This window comes from Papio anubis, chromosome 4 (genome assembly GCF_008728515.1).
Source record: "Papio anubis isolate 15944 chromosome 4, Panubis1.0, whole genome shotgun sequence".
NCBI classification, from domain to species: domain Eukaryota; kingdom Metazoa; phylum Chordata; class Mammalia; order Primates; family Cercopithecidae; genus Papio; species Papio anubis.
Window position 1 is genome coordinate 161,320,788 of NC_044979.1, and position 14,315 is coordinate 161,335,102.

A 14,315-nucleotide genomic window follows, 5' to 3' on the forward strand; every position below is an offset into this window, starting at 1 on the left:
TCCCTCCCTGCTACAGGCATCAGGCTAACAAGTTCATTTGACCAGATCTGCCACAGTTGGCCCTAACAGGTGTATGAAAAACATTCTGAGAAAGGATGTTTGAGTGTTTGAAAAATGGTGGTTCAAACAAAATGTGCATTTACTAGCACATTTACTTATGTGCTAAAATGAGTGAGAAACTGTCTGCCATTAAGTAGGGCATGGTAAAGTTAAACAATCCATCTTGCATTCTATGTTCTTTTTTTTAAAGAACATGTAAAACTTTCAATAAATTTTAAGCTAACCCTGCTTAATTCAGAATAGTCTCAATTTTAAAAGCTACAAGTTAAAGAAATGCAGAACCTCAAAAATACTGTGTTAACTGAAAGAAGTCGGACACAAAAGACCATATATTATATGATCCCACTTATAATAATGGTTCAAAAACTATAGAGACAGAAAGTGGATTCGTTGTTGCTTGGGGCTAGAGGTGAGTAGAGGGCTTCACTGGGAATGAGTATGTGTGATCTTACTGGAGTGATGAAAATGTTCTAAGATTAGATTATGGTGATAGCTGCACAGCTTGGCAAATTTCCTAAAGCCACTGATTTATATACTTAAAAACAAATGAATCTTATATGTAAATTACATCTTAATAAGGTTGTAAAAAATGCAACAAAGGGAAGAAAATACTACAGAGACAACTATGAATATAGTTGAGGCAGACAAAGTAGCCCATGTTAAGCTCCAATAGAACAATAAATCTGAAATCATTAAACTTTAGTAAAAAGTGAGAGAAAGCCACTTTTTGTAAATGCCGTAACATTTGTGGGTGAGCTTTGCAAGCATTTGCAATACATTAAAATTCAGTAAGTACATATTCAATCTAGCTCTAGAAGCATCTTTTACTATCTGCCAAGTAAATGGCAGATACAAAAGGCAGAACTCTTTAAGGAACAAATGCATACTCTTTAAGGAACTCAGTCCAACAGTTTACTTGTTTCTGTAACATTTGGTCATTTAATATCAACTGAATGTTTGTTTTTATTTCATGGAGACAAGTAACGACTTTTAGTTCTTTTAGTTCACAATATTTGCAACACAAACAGTAATTCAATAGACAAAGTCTAAGACATTAATATTATATTTACCTCTTGAAGAAAGCACTGTCATACTCCCCAATATAACAATGTAATCTCCACACAAATCACCTCAGTTAAATTTCATAGCATAAAATAATGTGATACTCTTTTTTTTTTTGAGACAGAATCTTGCTGTCACCCAGGCTGGAGTGCAGTGGCACGATCTCAGCTCACTGCAACCTCCACCTCCTGGGTTCAAGCAATTCTCCTGTCTCAGCCTCCCAAGTAGCTGGGATTACAGGTGCCTGCCACCATGCCCGGCTCATTTTTGCATTTTTAGTAGAGATGGGGTTTCACCATGTTGTCCAGGCTGGTCTCAACCTCCTGGTCTCAGGTGATCCGCCTGCCTCAGCCTCCCAAAGTCCTGGGATTACAGGTCTGAGGCACTGTGCCTGGCCCAAATCTCCTTTTTCAATGAAATATAATCACAACTACTCACTCGACTATGATTTATCAAAACTACAAGCCAGGCACTCTGTGCAATACTGAGTAAAATCAAGTCCTTACCCTCAAGGAGCTCATAGTCTAGGTGGTAACAGACAATATCATGTAACAAACACAAACCAACGAATCACCTAACTCAGTGTTTGTCAAATTAGATGACCACCTGGTTGGGTGGAGTCTAGCAGAATCACTTGGGATTTGCCAAGTAGCATATACAAGGTACAAAACAAACTGTATAATAAAGATTTCACATTATTTGAAATTGTTTGCTTGTTAAACCAAAAAAATTTCAACAAGCATAAGAATCCTTTTGAAAAACAAAATGTTTTTGATTAGGGTAGGCAGTGGTGCTCGGGTGGCTATTTCAAACTCTGGTATTGCACTTTCTTTACCTTGGGGATGGGGGAATCCAAGCAAACAGTGGATTACCTCGAACCACCTCTTCCACAGACTCCGTGGTGGTGGTGGTGGTGGTGGCGATGCTGGTGGTTCTCTCTGTGGCTTCTTCGTAGGGTTCCTCAGCCTCTTCCTCTACCTCATCACCATCCTCATCGTCCTCGTCATCATCGGCTTCTTCTTCTTCCACCTCGGCCACTTCTTCCTCCTCTGCTACTTCTACTACTTTGTCTTCACTGTGAGGGCAAACACAAACAACAGAAAAAAGTCAATTAAACCAATTTCGGGGAAGGAAAAGAAAATCGTCCGCATGGAAGTTCGGCAATTTGAGAAGAAACACACCCAAAACTTAAAGCCAGCAGGTCTAAGTATAAATCCCAGCTCAGTGGGTCTGCAAACATTTTTATCCTTGGGCACAGTTCTTAGTTTCTGCAGTTGCTAAAAGGGGATGCCATGAGTCTAACCATAGGACATTCTGGAAAAGGCAAAATTACGGAGAAAATAAAAAGATCAGCGGTTGCCAGTGGTTCAGGGAGAGTGGGGAAGGGACTGAATAGGTGGAGTAGAGAGGATTTTTAGAAACTACTCTGTACAATACTGTCATAAGTAATAATAGATACACAGCATTATGCATCTGTCAAAACCAATAGACTGTACTACACAAAAAGCCCCTCCCATGTTAAAACAGGAACACTGGTTAATAATAATGTATCAAAATTGGTTCAAATGTACCATACTAAGGCAAAATGTTAATCTAAGGGAAATTGTGGGGGGGTGGGGAAATGAGAGGTAGAGGGAACTCTTTGTACTTTCTGCTCAAATTCTTTGTAAACCTAAAACTGCTTTGAAAAATGCAGTCCATCATAAAAAGTGGCAGCGGGGGGGCGGGGAGGACACCAAAACTGAGTTTGCTGTATTACAGGAATTACTTCTCATAGTGTACATACAAGAGCCGCAACACACTGCACGGTAGCAGATACTCAGTATGTGCTGGTGCAAATTGGTTTACAAACTGCAATTGAGAACTTAAACTGGACACAGAGGTGGAAGGTGAAACTGTCAATCTGCAATGCCCTGTGGACAGGGATGCCTGCTGAAACTATTTAGTTGCGCACCCTACGCTTGCTAATTGCTTATGTTTTGCAGAATACCAAATACTTCAGTGGTTCTCAAATTTCAGTGAGCATCAGAATCACCTGGAAGGCTTAGTGAAACACAGATCACCTGCTAAGTGTGGTGGTTCATGCCTGCTAAGTGTGGTGGTCCCAGCACTGTGGAAGGCTGAGGTAGGAAAAAAGCTTGAGGCCAGGACTTTGAGACCAGCCCAGGCCACACAGTGAGATCCTGTCTCCAAAAATTAAAAAAAAAAAAAAAAAAGCTAGGCATAGTGGTGTGCACCTGTAGTCCCAGCTACTCAGAAGGCTGGGGCAGGAAGACTGCTTGAGCCCAGGAGTTCGAGGCTGCTGTGAGCTATGACTGCATCACTGCATTCCAGCCAGGGAGACAAAGACACCGTCTCTTTAAAAACAAACAAACAAAAACCAACATAGATCACCAGGTACCACGCGCAGTTTCTAATGCAGCTCCAGAGTTTCTGAATCATGAGGCCTTGGTGGGGCCTGAGAATGTGCATTTCAAATTCCCAGGTGATACTGATGCTGGTGGTCAGAGGATAATATTCTGAGATCTACTGCAATATGCTGCGAATAATGGCAAGAGATAGCCAGTAACTCAGTGAAACTGGGAAGAGGATCAGAAATAATATTTATGGTATTAAACACTTACATGCTGATGCACCATAGTGTGTAAAAAATTAGCAAATTTGGATGGCGAAAGAAGGGCATGTCTAGAACAAAATTTAAAAGGCCTGTTAGGAAATCTTGTGGAAATCATGTACCTGCCAAGGCAGGCATAGTTGACAGTATTTGAAAGAAGATAAATGAAGATAAGAACAGGAAGTATCAAATAGTAAAAACCTATTATATACCACCTAGTGGGACTAGAGGAATCGATGTCCTTGATCAGATCACAAAACCAATACAGGAGAAAGACCAAGATGTGGCATGTGATTTCAACTTCTCCGGGGCAGCTGCCACAGGTCTATTTGAGAAGTACCATAGTAATAGAATTAAAAGCTGCTATGCTGGCATTATAATATCCCTATAGGAAAGAGAGGGAGAGGGAGAAAGAGAGAGAGAGAGACTGAGAGAGAGAGAGAGAGAGAGAGAGAGAGAGAGAGCAGAAGGGAATTATTACCACAGAGTTGATTCTGGCCAAGGAGGAGAAGCTCATCATTGAGAAAAGTGATAGGAACCCGGGTGTTTCTATCAGCCACATGAGGCGTTGGACTTGTAGTGAGAGCAAAGCATCATGTAGGAAATCAGATTCCAACACGTGAGACAAACAAACACTATGATGCCATGATCTACGACAACAGAAAGGAAGACTCCTCCACAAACCTGAAAGGCTTTCAAAGTCTGGCAGGACCACCACAAGCAGTTTTACTCAGAGTGAAAGGGAAAGATACTTACAGAGATGAATCCATCAATGGCAGGAATTCTCTGATTAACTCAGCATTTAAAGCATGTGTTATACAAGTTGTATAAAGATGTGTATGACCCCCCACGGAACACGTGACTGTCATTACATAGGATACAAGAATAGTATAAAGGGCGTTTGTAAAAGTTCCAAAAAAATGTGTATGACCCCTAAGTGGAGCGCCTTTCTAACTCTGACTAAATATGATGAAAGGATATTAAGTGATGACATCTGAAGAAGTTGAAAACATGTGGCTAAAGAATAAAAAGAAACTGATTAAGCAGAACAATTTATTAATAGCAAAGTATTCATATGCTAATAAATGAAGTGTCAATACAGAGAAAATCCTAATCAGTTACTGTAACATTTCCACAAGACCAGGAAGAAATAGGAGAACAGAGAAACAGAAAATACAGGCATTGAAAATCAGATGCTGGAAGCCTTTATCTCCTCGTAGAAATAAATGAGGTGGAAACAACCGAGATTTTTTTTTTGACTGCCCAAATTATTGCACAAAACTTTACTACTTGGGGCAACACTTCAAAAGAATCCTACACTTAACAGTTGCTCAGCTGCCCTAAGCTTTACTCAGTATATTGCCTCTGCATTTTTCTATAGGATGTCAATGTTGTATTACTAGTGAATCAAAGAAAGATGACCTAATGCATGTCATCAGTTAATTGACTGTGTTTGAGATCTCTTACTTATTCCATCAAATCACGGGCACTGGCGCTGTTTTCCAATTTAAGTGGAAAATTCAGGGAAAGTCAGCAAGAAAAATCAAACCAGTATTCTCTTTAAATCATGATGTATACACGTGATCTTGAACCATGACTGGAATGACGATGTCCAAGTGTACGATCCAGGGTTAGAATAGCACCGTGTTTCCAGGTGGGATGGTGAAAACATGATCCTGGTATCCCCAGGTTCCTCTTCCAGGCTTCTTTGTTATTAGTTGGATGTGGCTCTTAAAGCTCTGAATAGAAACCATGTTTGTAAAAACAGCTGTTTAGTGTGATCTGCATTCTGGTATGTGTCTAGCCGTGAAAAAGAGTGAATTACATGCCCATCATCCATCCCTGCATCGGCCTGAGCAATTTACTGGCATAATAACCAGAAACAGAGACATGTAATAAATAGTTCAACTGGCTAAGGAATTAAATTATTTGGCCTAAGAGAACTCAGGTCCAAGTTCTTATTACCACAGCTTTGATTTCTGGAATGAAATTTAGACGTCCATGAATTCAATTACTCATCTGGACACTATTTAAAACAAGAGCACATGGTTTCCTTTGAATAATGCTGCATCTTCCCAAAGAATGACAAACACAGTATCACAACTTTTAACTGCAGTTTTCATGAATAGCTAGAAACACTGAAAGGAAAAAAATGACTTTTCCACCACTTCTTCAAATGCCAGACAGACTGTTGTCCTGTGGACTTGTTTTGAAAAGCTGATCCATCACAGTTTAAGACGTTGCAAGGAAGGAGCAGTTTGTGGAAACACAAAGCTGAGCATCATAAAACAATTTCCTTACAAGCAATCAACTAACAACTCACAATAAAATAAACACTTGGGAACATAGTGGAATATTCATACCACATTCGCAGACTTCAATGGCTATCAATTTATAGTGGGGGGCTTTCACAGCTTTTAAACACCAATAAGAAACACTTTTACAGAATGAGGGAACCACGTGAAAATGCTGACCATCCCCAGAGCGTCTGAATTTAATAAGGTCAAAGGGACATTACTCCGAGGAAATAAATCACTCATGATAAAATTTTATGTGTCAGCATGCGAGATTTTACTTGGGTGAAGGAGAAATGACATCACAAAGATGACTCTCCTTCTGTTTCTAAATAAAAGCTGACTTTGATATAATTCCACGTGCAGGTGCCACCTGATTGTCCCTTTAGAGAGTGAAAGATTTTGATTCTCACACCAATTTTCATTTGTTTATTAAAGTCATGCCAAAGAAGTCACCATTTATATTTTCTAAGAAAGCCATGTGACATTCTAGAAATGGTAAAATTATACAGACAGTAAAAGATCAGTGGCTTGGAAAGGTTAAAGGGAAGAGAGGGTCGAACAGGAGGAACGCAGCGGTTTTGGGCCATAGTAAAAGCACTCTGTATGACACTATAATGGTGAGTACATGTCTTATACAGTTGTCCAAACTCACAGAATAAACAACGCTGAGAGAATGTTAATGTAAACTATGGACTTTGGGTGAAAATGATGGTATCAATGTAGGTTCACTGATTATAACAAATCGCTCTAAGGGGGATGCTGATAAGGGGAGAGGCTGTGCATGTGTATGAACGGGGAGTATATGGGAGAATCTCTGAACCTTCTGCCTAATTTTGCTGTAAAACTAAAACTGCTCTAAAACAATAAAGTCTGTATTTATTCTTTCACAGTCTCTATTAAGATGGACTTTTTTCTTCCCGCTATAGATAAACAGGGAGGAAATGACAGGGATAGAGAGCTCTGATTCTCATGGTTACGTGACTGTGGACAATCATGAGATCTAAACTACTGCACTGATGAGGGAAGAGGGAAGACAACCAATGTCGGTTCCCGAAATGCAACCAACCAGGGGAAGGCTCGGCAGGAAGAGGTTCAGACTCTTCCTGTGTGGATATGAAAACGGGAAAAAAGAGTCTAGAGGCTCCCAGAGACAGGAAGAGAGAGAAAATACAGCCGTTTTTTCAAGAAGATAAACAGATGGTTCTCCTCGCTGCCTCAGCTCTTCAAACTGCCAGAGTCTAAACTGGAAGGTACAAATGGCTGGATAAGTCAGTTTGTCCCAAAGGAAAGCAGTTTCTGAAATCACTCCTATTAAATTAGGAAGATGTTTCAGGGGAGGGAGGGCAAAGTAAGAAAAAGCCAGTACTTCTCCCACATAAAGGCACTGTTAGAAGCAAAACACAAGAGGACACATCACCTAATTCCATTTGAATTAAATATGAAAACAAGCAAACTCCAGGCAAATAGAGCTCAGGGGAAAGGCCAGTGACTGGCAGGGGTCAGGAGAGAGGATTCTAGGGGCCAGCAAGGCTCTGTGTTCTGGTCTGGATGCTGGCTATCCAGTTGTGTGGTCTTAAAACGTTGAATAGTTGTTATTACCTGTTATGTGTACTTTTCTCTAAATAAATCAGTAAAAAGGTTGAAAAGCGTTTCCTGTTACTTGCAGCTAAAGGCATTTCTTGCAGAGGGTTCAGAAGCCCACCTGGGGCCCTGAGTTTAAGGCCTCAAGCTTTAGGAAGATAACCACACGACTGGACTACCAAAAATTCATGCCTCAGGCCTGAGGAGGTGGCTCACGCCTGTAATCCCAGCACATTGTGGGGCGAGGCAGGCGGATCACTTGGATCCAGGAGTTTGAGACCAGCCTGGCCAACATAGGGAAACTCTCTCTCTACTAAAAATACAAAAAATTAGCTGGGAGTGGGGATGCATGCCTGTAATCCCAGCTACTCAGGAGACTGAGGCAGGAGAATCACTTGAACTCAGGAGGCAGAAGCTGCAGTGAGCCCAGATCACACCACTGCACTCCAGCCTGGGTGACAGAGTGAGACTCTGTCTCATAATACATAAATAAATAAAGTCATGACTCAGCTGATTAAGAATGAGCTATAAATCACAACCTTGATCTGAAATTAGGTTATATCATCATTCTTACACATTTAATGAATACTTATTGTGGCTGAGAGAATCCACACTAACTGCTGTATGACTAACAGCCATACTGCAGATTAAACGCTTTAGAAATTCAACAGAGAAGTGATTTTTGTGAGCCAGAGGCATCTGAGCTGGCCGGAAGTGATAGGTGGCTGTGGGGATGAGGCAGGAATATCCACATAATGCACAAGTGGAATAACAAGTAAATAAAATACAATGAAATTTTACACAGGCACTGAGTTTTAACAGTGAGGAAGGGTAAACTGCAGAGACAAGGGTATTCAGGTATTTTTTTCTTTAGCCAATGGATAAATATTTGAGTTGAAAGGCGTATGTACAGATTGATGATAATGAGCAAAAAAGTGGCAATGCATTCATTCATTCATCCATTGAGTCATTCCATTAAGTACCTCTCTAAGCCAACCCCTAGTAATTCAATCGACAATATTCACTGTGCTTTACCACGTGCCAGTACTATTCCAGGCACTGAGGCTACACAAGTGAAGATAAAGCACTCAATTTCTTGGAATCTATCTGTTAGTTGGGGAGGTGTAATATAAGCAAGAAAAAAAAAAATTATGGAAAAGTACTACAGAGAAAGGAAATGGGGCTAATTGTTCATGAATGACTATGATAGATGTGTGCTGGAGATGGGTAGCATTTCAAACAGGGTGGTCAGGAAAGGGCCCCATGGAAGAGTCATGTGAACTGAAAATGCTGAAGTCGAGTATGGCAAAACCAAGAAGGTGCATAAATGGTTGAGGCAGAGGTAAGAGCAAGTGCAAAGTCCCAGGAATGAGGAAGAGCTTAGCACGTTCAGCAAAAACAACAAAGGGCCACTGAGCTTAGGGAGTAGCAGATGAGGGAGAAAGTATAAGATCTGGTGGAGGAGACGGACAGGCATAGTGTTACCCAGTAAGGTCATATTTCTTATAGCAACTGGAATGACTCAATGAGATGTAAGTTGCAATGATGTCTCTGGCTGCTGGGTACAGAGTGGCCTCTAGGGAAAACACGAATGGAAGCTGGGAGGCTGGACACTGGGCCAGGAGCTAGGGATACACTGGAAAGCAAGGGTAGCTCACAAGGCAAGTAGCCAAAAGGCCAGACACTGACCTCAGCACCTGTATACATGTAAAATTACTGCTCTGATAACAATTACATATAGCTAGGAGACTCAAAAGAAAGAGTGAGTGCTAACCAGATTCCAGGTGTCCAGTGAGGCATGACTGAAATGTGACCCAAAGAAGGTCCAAAGTGAATGAAGTCCAGAGGCTAAAGATAGCTCTCCACCAGGCAGGGAGGGCAGAGCATGTGCAAAGGCCCGGTGACAGGAGGGAGGGAAACCTGAGCACCTGAAAGGGAATTGGCTGACAAGAACAAAAAGAGGGCTCCAAGAATGGCAAATCAGCAGTGGCACAGAGCAGGTGTTGGCAAACTACAGCCCGCAACTTGTTCTTGGACATCCTGTGAGCTAAGGGTGGGCTTTGCATTTTTTAAAGGATTATAAAAATAAAAGAAAGGGGGTAAAAACAAAAAATGACAGCAATACGTGACAGAGAATGTATGTGACCTGTAAAGTCTAAATACAGATTGTAAAAATGACCCTTTAAAGTCAAACCAACTTCTCTTAACACATGCTCCTGTGAACCCTGCCCCGTTTATGTTGGTGAATTAGTGAATTTCTTAAAAAAAAAATTACTGAAACAAGAAAAGAGATCTGAGAAGCACTAAAGGCAAGCTTTTGTGTAAACTAGCAGTTCCTGGGTAGAACCTTTAAAAGACAATCTCTCTTTACTCTGCTATCTCAGTACACGCTTAGGGTAAGATGAATATCCTACCAACAGAGCAACAATCTAAACAATACCCCTAGGACATGATCTAAGACGAATCCAAGGAGTGGACAGTTTATAGGAAAACTGGTACAGCTTCTTCAACAAGTCAGTGTCAGGATATAAAAAGTGCTATTCTGGGGCAGGGCATGGTGGCTCACGCCTGTAATCTCAGCACTTTGGGAGGCTGAGGCAGGCGGATCACAAGGTCAGGAGATGGAGACCACCCTGGCCAACATGGTGAAAATACAAAAATACTCTACTAAAAATACAAAAAAAATTAGCCGGGCGTGGTAGCGGGGGCCTGTAGTCCCAGCTACTCGGGAGGCTGAGGCAGGAGAATGACATGAACCCAGGGGCGGAGGTTGTAGTGAGCCAAGATCGTGCCACTGCACTCCAGCCTGGGAGACAGAGTGAGACTCTGTCTCAAAAAAAAAAAAAAAAAAGGTGCTATTCTGAATCCTAAGAATTAAGGATGTAAGATGCTGGCTCTGGTGCCGGATAGGATGTGATATGCAAAACCTGTGAAGGACCTTTCTGGAACTCAGGGAGAATCTGAATATGGACATGGTATCCAATGGTATTCAAAAATTATGTTAACTTTGTGGGTGAGACGGTATCATCTGGACTCTGTAGAAAAATGTTCTTAGATTTTAGAGACACACACTGACATCTTAAATATTCTTCCTGTCTCAACTTTTCTTTAAAATATCCCGGCATCATAAAAAGTATGTTTAAAGGGGGAAAACGATATTCTGACAAGACTTAAATTTGGAATATAATTATAGCAAAAGGCTAAATTGCTTTTTTAAAGGCTATCCTGGAGGCAAGAAAAGCCATATATTATCAAAAGCAGATTACTGTCCTGACAGCTTTATGAACCAACTAGAATTAAGGAGAAGCACCTAAGGTCATAAAAAGTTTTGGAGTCATTTTAAATTCTTGATATGTGAAAAAGTTTGGTTAATCAGATGCTAGGCCAGAAAACTGTGAACGAGCAAATTCCTCATTTCCAAAGGTCTAGCTGCTACTAAGGATGGGTGATCCATATATATTTTGGGTGGAGAGTTAGAAGTATATGACCTTTGGCTGTCTAACAAATATTTGAGTTCCAGGGCCTGCTCTGGAGTCTGGGGATGGTGCAGAGAATAAAGCAGACAAAATCCCCTCCCTTCCTGGCATTTACATTCTACAGGGAGAGAGAGATGTAAGAAAACCAAAACAACAATGTTACAGTAGAACATTACAAAGTGACAAGTGTTATGGAGAAAATGAAAGCAGCAAAGCTAGGGGGTGGGCTGGGGCTGGTAGTTGGCTGGGCTGTTGCAGTTTCTACAGAAGGTAGTAAGAGACAATGCCCTGAAAAGGTGTCAAGGCAGCAAGAACTGTGTGCCTGGCATCCCCTTCCACTGTGTCCACACACATGAGAACTAATATACAGCTATAGGTGGTCTGTGTCCAAAATGGCTACAAAGCACTCTAGGAAGGCCACAAAGCAATAGAAAATCCTGGTCCTTTTCTTTTGGGAGCACTTTGTGAAGACCTATTCCTTAGAAAAAAGAGAAAGCTGCATGCTTCTGGGCTTCTCCCCCTCTTTTTTTGTGAAAAAATAAGTGGTTTTGTTAAGGAAGTGTATCAGTCCGTTTTCACGCTGCTGATGAAGACATACCCAAGACTGGGGAGAAAAAGGTGTAATCGGAATCACAGTTCCACATGGCTGGGGAGGCCTCAGAATCATGGCGGGAGGTGAAAGGCATTTCTTATATGGTGGCAGCAAGAGAAAAACGAGGAAGAAGCAAAAGCAGAAACCCCTGATAAACCCATGAGATCTCGTGAGACTTTTTCATTATCATGAGAACAGCACAGAAAAGATCAGCCGCCATGATTCAATGACCTTCCCTTGGGTCCCTCCCACAACATGTGGGAATTCTGGGAGATACAATTCAAGTTGGTATTTGAATGGAGACACAGCCAGTCCATATCAGGAAGCAAAAACAACAAACTCTGTTCCTCCTTCTAGCACACTCCCCAAAATGCAGCAATACCTTGTCCTGCCCCAGACTTGCAAGTGGAGCCCCATTCCTTCGAGAAAACAGACACATCTGCACCGCTGACCCTCAATGGCAGAATATGCCAGGTATCTGTCCAGGAGAAGAAGCCATATGGCTCAGGCTACAGGGTCTACAGCCTAAGGCCTTCCTTGCCTCTGGGCTCTGAGGACTTGAAGTAAGTAGAAAAGTACTTTAAATTGAATTATAAAGGTAAAGGTGATGGAGCTTCTTGGGCTAGCCAGAACTTTAGGAAAAGCATGTTCTGAAGAGGTAAGACTTTTAGCTGAATTTTCCATTAGTGAGCTAACATTTTTCCTCTTCCAACAAGCCCACTTTCTTGCCTTGGTAAGTATTAAGTATCTTTTTTTAAAGTATCTGTGGTTGGTTGGCGTCGGAGAAATGTGTAGGGTCAAATATCAAATAGACACTCCTAGTACAATGCCACAAATGTACAAGGGATGATGAGGCTATGAAATTTGTCAATTCTTTTCTTTTCTCAAGGAAAGACTACACTTAAATGTACTCCAGTTAATTGAATGTTCTAGTTATGTAGATCCTAGAGAGAAGGTCTAGTGTGGTGATTAATGGTGACTTTCCAGAGCTCAGCCATGTGGGTTTCATTCTCAGTGCTGCCATCTGCAAGCGCTGATGTGACTATGAACAAGTCACTTAGCCTGCTGTGACTTGGTTTCCTCATCTTTAACATGGGATGGAAACATTAACCACCTCAGAGGATGCTGTGAACAGCCAATGATGTAAATAACACACTCAGAACAGCATGTGATAAGAGCTAAATACTGTGCCTATTTGCTGTTTTTAACTACAGCTTAAATGTATATTTATGACATAATTTTTTCTTTTTATTGCTATTAGGTTTTGAAAATGGTATAAATAAAAATATTATTTGTTTTTGAAATGTAATGTTTTTCTTGGGGTTTATTATTTTAGAAAAATAGCTATCCGTTACTGGGCGCTATGCCTAGTAAGTTCCCAATTGCTGACCACAGGCTCAGAGCCCTGCAGAGATGGGATGTAAACAAGCATAAAACAGTGTTTTCAGTGATGTGCATATTGACAATAATGGGATGAACAAAGAATGTTCATTGGTGGAGTTTGGGAGGGACAGAGTGAAGAATAATCTGTTGAGCTAACAGGTAAACTGGGAAATGATGAATAGAAATCTACAAAGGCAGCAAAAAAGACATTGCAGAAATAGGGAATTGTACCTGTAACAGATGAAGAGAGATATGGCTTAGCTGTGTCCCTACTCAAATCTCATCTTGAATTGTAATCCTCATAATCCCCACGTGTCTAGAGAGAGACCTGGTGGGACATAACTGGATCATGGGAGTGGTTTCCCCATGCTGTTCTCGTGACAGTGAGGGACTTCTCAGGAGATCTGATGGTTTTATAAGGGGCTCTTCCCACTCTGCTCCTCACTCTTCTCTCTCCTGCCGCCTTGTGAAGAAGGATGTGTTTGCTTCCCCTTCTGCCATGATTGTAAGTTTCCTGAGGCCTCCTTAGCCATGCAGAACTGTGAGTCAATTAAACCTTTCCTTTATAAATTACCCAGTCTTGGTTATTTCTTTATAGCAGTGTGAAAATGGACTAATATAAAGAGTGCTGCAGGAATTGCCAATTCTCAGTGTGGTGGAGGAGGGGGTGGACTGTGGGAAGGGAGCTGACTGTAGCTGCAGCTCTGCTCTTTTATGAAGGGCTTTGTTTCATGGGCTGAGGAGTCTGGACCATTATCTACTAGTGATGCAGAGCCTAGTAGAAAAGCTTAAAGCAGAAGAGTGGCAAGGTTAGTTATATTACAACAAGCATGAGCTGGCAAAGGCATGGAGGACAGACAGGTGGAGGAGTGACAGGTGGGATGTGAAGGAGGTGCTTGTGAAGCCTACTGAGAACTTGGATAAAAAAACAGCACAGAACTGGTAACTCTGGGGATGAAGGGAGTGAGTAAGAGGAGGAATCTGATGCTTTGAGTTGGAGAATAGTTACTAATGGTAACAGAGGATACAGCAGGGATTAAGAAATGGAGCTAATGGGTTCGGCTTTGATCATGGTAGATTTGAGATTCTGTAAGACCCCGCTGGAGAGGCATACAGTAGACAGCTGAAAACAAAGAACAAAAAAGAACAAAAAATGTGAGCCACTAATACACAGGCACTGCTTTTCTATTTCCATTAAATAAATAGCGCTGCACTTCTTTGTTGTTTTTTAAACTAAAGAGCTGCCATTC

At 41.3% G+C, this 14,315-nt stretch overlaps 1 protein-coding gene across 6 annotated transcripts in view; it reads right to left on the bottom strand.

Annotated features, from left to right (window-relative positions):
• Positions 1 to 14,315, bottom strand: part of APP (amyloid beta precursor protein) — a 285,398-nt gene that overhangs the window by 133,709 nt on the left and 137,374 nt on the right. For all 6 annotated transcript variants that reach the window (XM_017956499.2, XM_017956498.2, XM_009202408.3 and 3 more), the window contains exon 6: positions 1,995 to 2,197. In XM_017956499.2, the coding sequence (XP_017811988.1) occupies positions 1,995 to 2,197 (203 nt within the window). The remainder of the gene's footprint in view (positions 1 to 1,994; positions 2,198 to 14,315) is intronic.